This window comes from Gopherus evgoodei, chromosome 1 (genome assembly GCF_007399415.2).
Source record: "Gopherus evgoodei ecotype Sinaloan lineage chromosome 1, rGopEvg1_v1.p, whole genome shotgun sequence".
Taxonomy (NCBI): domain Eukaryota; kingdom Metazoa; phylum Chordata; order Testudines; family Testudinidae; genus Gopherus; species Gopherus evgoodei.
The window spans coordinates 201636652-201644270 of record NC_044322.1 but is presented as its reverse complement, the minus strand read 5'-3'; the positions used below and the strand labels follow the sequence as shown (position 1 = coordinate 201644270).

General features: G+C 39.5%; 1 protein-coding gene across 1 annotated transcript in view; it reads right to left on the bottom strand.

Moving 5' to 3' along the window:
• Positions 1–902: 902 nt before the first annotated feature.
• Positions 903–7619, bottom strand: part of IMPG2 (interphotoreceptor matrix proteoglycan 2) — a 106401-nt gene continuing 99684 nt past the window's right edge. Inside the window, exons 20-22 of the mRNA XM_030582514.1 lie at positions 6691–6889; positions 4892–4971; positions 903–2566 (exon numbers count right to left, since the gene is read on the bottom strand). Of these exons, the coding sequence (XP_030438374.1) occupies positions 2554–2566; positions 4892–4971; positions 6691–6889 (292 nt within the window). The 3' untranslated portion in view covers positions 903–2553. The remainder of the gene's footprint in view (positions 2567–4891; positions 4972–6690; positions 6890–7619) is intronic.

The window sequence follows — 7619 nt, the reverse complement described above, 5'->3', positions numbered from 1 at the left end:
TCCACTAGGCAAGTGTTTAGCTTTTGCATCTTGAGCCCATCTCTAGTTAGATTCCGTTCCTCATCTCAACCCTCAACGATGCAATTTTGTTTCAGATTTACTATAGGGAAGGGATTAACCACTATGAAATTTAGATCCAGCTTTAGGTTCAAATTTCAACCCCCCCCTAATCCTAAACTTTAGTACTGGTCAGATCCTGGATTCAGACATGTCGCTCATTTAACCTGAACTTGAATCTGGATTGTGAAGTAAGTTGCCAGTACAGCACATAGGAAGGCATGAATCCTCAAGGTTGAGGGGAGTGGTTTATTCTCTGGGCACCATATTGAAAATGCACCTTTTTATATCAGAATAAGTTTTAGGGTCAGATTCTTAGTTATAACCCAACCTCAAAGAAACACAAAAGTGCAGGGGTACTATGCAAAGGTATCAAAGTTTAATTTTGCATCCATGCTGATTCTGCTACTCTTCTCAACTAGACTAGATTACAGGGGCCTAAAACAGAAGGTGAGGACTGGGGTAACATAGGGATATCCCAGCTATGCCTCCTTTCTGTTCTGCAGCTGGTAGGGAAAGTAGTGCATCTTTACAGTGCCAGAGGATCATCTTTGCAGTAGAGCCACGAAAGTCATCTTTAAAAACAGATTATGCAGACAGCGCAGCACCTAGTGATATCACTACTCCACAGAATCTGGCTCACTGACTACAGCATTACTAAGCACCACCCAATTACTGTTCATGGGCTGTTAAAAGTTGATTTCCAGCTTTACACTTAAGCCATGAGTCCTTACCCCTGGCATGGAAATTGAGGATAATTCACCAGTCTGGTGAAATGTTCTCCCACACCAGCTAAAAACATTTGGAAGAAGTGTTTTTCTTCACAGGAGTCCCCCCTAGCTGTCTTAAGTTAGGAAGGTAAGTAGCTCTCACCATGACTAAACTGTAATATGCATTGGAAAAGTGGTGAGGAGGGGTTTGTTGGCACTGGTGGGCCTCTGGACTAACTTCATTGTTCAGTAGGTATTAAATCAGGTGGGAGAATGTTACTGTTTAGTATTAAATACTAAAGATGTGAATATCCCTGAGCTTGGACTTTAAACCTGGATCCAGAGCCAAATTTCATGCTGGCACCTTCCCTCTCAATAAGCTGTACCAAACCCATAGGAACTTTTGAGGGTTCAAAATACAGGTCCAAATTTGCATTGGAAGCACATTTTTAAGAGCAGATTTTATAGAAAGATAAATTTGTTTAAGTAATTAAATCTGGAAAGCAGTTTAAAGGTTTAACCTTAGGTTTCCCCTAAGCCAGAAGTGAGGTCACTTTTTTTTCCCCAGTAGAAGTTGCTGACATCTGAAAGGGGGGAGGCAAAACTATAAACTGTATTGACAGGTAAATACTACAATATCTGACTCAAATGTGGAAGTAAACAGGGTCTGATTTTGAAATAAAGCTAGTGATTGACTAGTGTACTATTCAAATATGTCAGCTGAATTTTAATTGGCTGAATGATGGCTGTATACAATTCTAAGAAGAAAAATTCAGTGCCAAGGGAATAAACAATAGGAATGGTGTGATAAGGGCTTAATTTTGCTACAAAGACTTATGAAAATAACCAATCATAGGGAACAAAATAACTGTACAGTAAATACTGCATTCATTAACCTAAAGAAGCAAAAAATAAAAGTTCTCTACATTTAAAATAATTTAGGATGATAGTTAGTAATGTAATATTCTAGAAATGTTCTGCAAAGACGGGGAGGGGGTCTAGCCCTTGTTTTCCCGAGTCTGGAACTGGGAGAGAAGCAGAACAAATACTCATTCTAGTATGTTTTGTGGTAGTGACCACTAAGTACTGCACAATCTCCCCAAGCTAACATCTTGCAGTTGAAAGCCAGCAACATTGAATTTTGTCTTAAAAGCGATTAAAGAGACATGAGATTTGTCATGAGAGCTGCAAGCTGAACATTATGAAGTATGTGACTATTTATTTTAATCGGTGAGCAACAAACAAAACAAATTTCTCTAGCTAGACAGTAATACATTTTGTCTGGGATTAGTATTGGGCCATATCAAAATAATGCTAGGATCACTTGTGCAGAACCAGTATCATCCTACAAACCTCTTACCTACACCCCAAATATTTCCCCCGATAATATTTTACTTTTGAAACCTCTAAACATCCACAGTGAGAGAGGAAAAGACCAGACTAACATTTAAAAATTTGTATTTCAGTTTAACTTTTTCTTTGCATACCAAGCAAAAAATCTCTGAGATTAGAAAATACATGCACAAATTTTCAACGTCCAGTTCAGGAACTGCTTTTTCCCTGATAAGTAAAAGTGAATTTTCATGACCTCGTCACCCATAACTGTACTCAGAAAAGCCAGAGATAAACATTCTTACAGTTAATCATTCATTTAGAAAACATCTGCATCCAACCAGCAGTGTTTAAGATAAAGACTATACGTAACTTTGCAGTTACATCTGTGCCCTGTTACTAGGGCAACAAGGTCATCTTCCACAAAACTTCTTCTGGTTTCAATTTTTTTTTTTTAAAGCAGCTTCCTGAAATGAAAAAAACAGACAGACAAGTAGTGATTACATTTTTCTCTAGGCTTTGTTTCAAAGCTCATAACAGGGCAACCCTTCTTACTTTCCAGCTGTGGAAAATTTAAAAGATGTTTAATTTAGAATAACTATGGCCCGTATTTAAAATGAAGGAATTTCAGCTTTGAAATGCCTGACTTGTTGGTCCCACAACATTTTGCTTCTGTAGCTGACAGATCTTTACTTTTAATCTATTCCCCTGAAATATTTTACTCCAATATTCTTAAATTACAGCTGTTTTAAACAAACATTCAGATAGCTAAAATAGCACTAATGCAACAGGTAGAAATTCATAATCTATTAACTGCTTGCATCAGGTCTCTATCATTGTAAGCCCTCTTATGTGTTTACACTTATTAGAAATCTATTGTACCTTTTATGAAGGTTAAAAACTCCTGCAGTAATAAATTGAATTGCAAGTATTAGGGTAGTAGTAGATTATCAGTGTAGTACTTGCCTTCCAGAAATACACAAAATTGCTAAAACTATGGGAATCTTATCTCCTAGTTTTTGTTGTGGACCAGAAAGTACTATTTAGAACACATTTATAGAAACCTAAAATATGATTATTAAAATATATTTAGAATGAGTTAGATTACTTTTAGCTGATTCTAGTATAGAGCAACCTACTGATTCCTGTCTCTAAGAGAATTTCCAGTAGCAGGCCTTGAGTCCCCGAAGCTGTGGAGACTAAGTTCAGATGTTAACATGACAGGTTTATAATTTTATGGGACCCACGATTCCAGATAATACTCTCTGCCAGTGACTGAGTGTTTAGTTCATTGCAGTGCTGAATCTGACAAACTGGTAAAATTTGCTTGTCTGACAGTTTTCAAACTCCAATTTTGAAGAGAAACCACTGAATATTAACCAGAGATCCTGAAAAGGCTCTGTTAATCTGTTTCATAAAACACAGGCAATTATTTCATGTCACATGCCTCTCTGGTACCCATTTGCTTCTGTTGCCTGATCTACTTTTTTTCAGAAATGACTAATGTTTTTGGATGCCCAACTTGACATCTCGGAGGAACTTAAATCTTGGGTGCTGCGCTCCCAAAATCACTAGCCAATCCTGAAAATTTAGGCAAGAGGCCTGGCTTCACTGTTCCCTTTCCATGAAGAATCTCTCCCTCTAACAGTTGTTTTTCTGGGAGTCTCATCCTTTGACACATCTCAGGAAATTGCACTGGTCAGAGTAAATTGCTCCCTCTGATCCATATATGCAGATCAAATGTACATTTGCAACAAACCAGTTCAATGGGCGTTATGCACAATATGATCTGTGGTGTGGCTCAAGAACTAGTATTTTACCCTGGGACCAGGGCAGCCAAGAGCGGGTTCGGGCCTCAGTGAAAAAAAAAATTTTGGGCCCCCCAGCAAGGGCAGACTGGCTAAACAGCTGATGAAGCTGGGTGCCACTAATTTGTACCCGCTTCCAGCCCCCTCTTGTCAGCCCTGCCTGGGACAACAAGTATATTATTGATTTAATCATTTCTTCTTAGGAATAACAACAATCTTTTGAAGCTGTTTGTGTCTGTCAAGGACTATTCCCCATTAGATATAAGGTCTCACATATCCTGCTCTAGTACCCATGGCTACTTGCAGGGGGGAATAGGCTAGTGTTTACCTGTTTTGAGTATATTGTTAGTTCAAGCAAGCTCTATTTACAGTAAGACAATTAATAGATTGCTGGTTACTGAAAAGTACTTGGGTGAAACATTATGAACATAACAGAGCTAGTTATGCCTAATATGAATATGGTTTTTGGATTACAGTATTAGTATCCCTTTTAATGTTGTCTATTTGCACCTTATAAGATGAATAATTAGAGTAACACAATCAGCTGCTAGCAAAACACTGGAAGAGTTCAGTGCCAATGATTAATGACTAAATCTAAGAGGAATTAGGGCTAAATATTAGTCTGTACATGGTATGAAAATACTAAGTCTCAATCATGCCATTCTTATTCAGGTAAGATTCTCACTGAAATTAAGGGGAATCTAGCCTGAAAAGGGAGATTGGATCAAATCTAACTAGCTATGCCATCCGAATGATGTATCATCCTCCTCCTCCCCACTTTTCAGATGAGGAATCTGGGACAGAAATGCCCAACATCCCCAGGTACATGAGCAACCAAACTGTATTGCCCATCTCTTCCCCCTCCACGCCCCCAGAACAGCCTGCCTTGCCTTGCTTTAGAAAGGAGACTTTCACAGGAAATATAATAGAGACAAGCACATGGAAAACTGCCAGAATGTTATTCAGAGAACACATTTCACTTACATTTGATGTTGTCTAACAAACTCCGCAAACTGCCGATCTTTGGCATAAAGCTCTATAATCCGTATTCTGTCCTGGATTTCCTGTAATACAAGACACACAATAATATTATAGGAACCAAAATAAAGTGCACAGCTCTAAATACTAAAAAATAACACTGAAAAGTTGGGCCACTTTTACTCTGCATTACAGCTGACTTGTATACTTTCCTAGTAAAGGAACAAACACTGGAATTGGGCACATTTTGTAAATTATTGGGCATGTATAGCCTTCAGTTTAAATAATTTGCAGAACACTTTAAAAGGGATTCTAGTCATTATTTTCTTAGTAAAATTGGAGCAACTCTTCAAAATTAGTGTATGTCTGCTAATATCGATGGAAGCTATTAATACAATTTAGTAAAAGTCAAGAGAGATTAGGAATGGAGAAAATCTTTTACCCTCAAAAGAGGCTACCCTTGCGTGTGTACGCAAACAGAATGTCCAGTAATGTGGGTCTGATTCTCATCTTTACCAGTAACTATATAGACTTCAATGTAATTATTCATAATTCACAGCAGTGAGAGTGAGAGAATATTATGCCCTACATTGATAGAGACTATAGGAATGACAATTGTCCTTTATACAATACTTACGACAGCCATACAAACTACTGAAAATACAGCTTAAAAAACCCCTTCACAGCAGTGGGTCATTGAAAGTATATTCCTTAAGGTATGTTCTTTTAGACATGACAAAAACAGTTCTTTCTAGAGTGTGTGTGTGTGTGTGTGTGTGTGTGTGTGTGTGTGTGTGTGTGTGTGTGTGTGTGTATATATGTATGTATATGCTTAAACTGGTCAACACTACTGGTAATCCAAGGTGATAAAAATGGCTGTAGCTTTAATTTTAGACTTATGAAAGTTCTATACAGATTTTAAAACTGGGGGAAATTAAAGTAAAAATAATTTTACTCAATTAAACATAGAAAATCAGTATTTCAGTTCAAGGCCTCAACAATGAAATCAGACTCCAGGATAACATCCTTCCTGGGACCTGCTGTCTCCCACATTTAAATTATAACTAGGACTGTTACAGAGCACCTTTGAGATCTGCAGATGAATATTGTACAGAAGGGCATTAGTAGCATTTCCATCATAGACCCCATTACCCCATCTGTACAGTAGCGACAATCTGACTTGCTCAAGGCTTCAGAGCCAGATTGCCAGAACAACTGAGACTAGACCCCTCATCTGCAGGCTCCCAGATCAGCATCATTGCTGCTGACTACACTTGTCTGTCTACATATAAATGTGGAAATGCGCCAACACTCCTGAACTTTGCAGAAGATTCTATTAAGAACTAAACATTTAAAAGCATGTGTGCATCCCTGGAGGAGATTCTAGCTTTTGACAGCTCTGAAAGAAGGCACTGCTTCCTCCAGGGATGGAGCTGGCAGCCAAGACAAGTGGCCTTTTGGGAGGACACCAACTTAAAAAAAAAATGTCCAGTAGTGTGCCTCTGCTAGGACAGGAATAGCTTTAACTGAAGCTCCATTAAAATATTTAAAAGTGCAGCTGCTCAACCGTGTGAAACTCCTTACAAGCCAGAATTTAGCTCTACCTGTGTGTACACAAAGGAGGCAAGAAGCCATCTCCCTCTCAAACATCTGCACAGAGTGCAGTCACAAGTCTAGTATTTGTATTCTGAGCACAAGTGCTGGGAGGAGTTGTATAGTTTCCAGCAGCTTTAAGATACCTAACAAGGCTCGGTCATAGTCCCACCACCTGGCACTGCGGGGAGCAAAGCTACAAAGTCACCCACCTCCTTTGTGAGCTCACTGTGCTCATAAATGTGCCTTATCTCTTCACTGCTGTAGTCTGTGGATGTTTCTGCACTGGTAGAGCTGTACGAGGTGAGCTGTGGGTATCTCCGATAGTAGTGGCTGTACCCAGTGGTATCACTCTCATACATAGGGTTGTACTTTACTGCATTCTCAATGGAGGAGAGGCTATCACCCTGCCTGTGAGAGAGAAAAACAAGAGACAGAGGTCAAGTATTGCAGTCTTTCAGAGTGCTCTTCAAAACATCTTCAGGGTATTTTAGGAAAGAGCTGTGGAGTTCAACTCACGTCCCTCTGGATTAGTGAGGCCATGGGAGAAGTGGGCATGCTGTCTGTGTCGACTGCCACTGCCTCCTTTTGGGGGTAGGCTGCTAGCTCTCCTTAACAAAGGCCTCTGCTCAAAAACAGTGTTTTGACAACCTGGTCAGCTAATGACCTTGCATCCAATTTCCATTTGTGAAGGGAGCTTCAGAGGCTGTGATGAGGTAACTTGGAAGTCCTGGGATTTCTTTGACCTCAGTCAACCTAGTTTCAGGCCTGAAAGTCAAAAAAAAAAAAACTATGCAGGAGGTGGTGATGGTTTATCTCATCCTAGGAATGGATGAAGATCAGCTTTTCATGCTGTCTTTGGTGCTGCTGACACATCTGCAATCCCTAGCAGGAGCAGATAGGGTGGATGGCCGTGAGTGGTTACATTTCCTTCTCTACAAGAAATCCCAGAGTGGTTTTTGGACAGTTGCTCACAGGATCTTTGGGTTTGCTCATACAAGTTCAGGGCAAACCCATCCCTCTTGTGCAGATGATGCAGGTAGAAGGGTAAGTGAGGCAATACAGGCTTTGGTTTCTGCCATATACTGATGACATCCAGCTCCATATCCCGTTAGAACTGATAAATGCTGTTCCATATTGT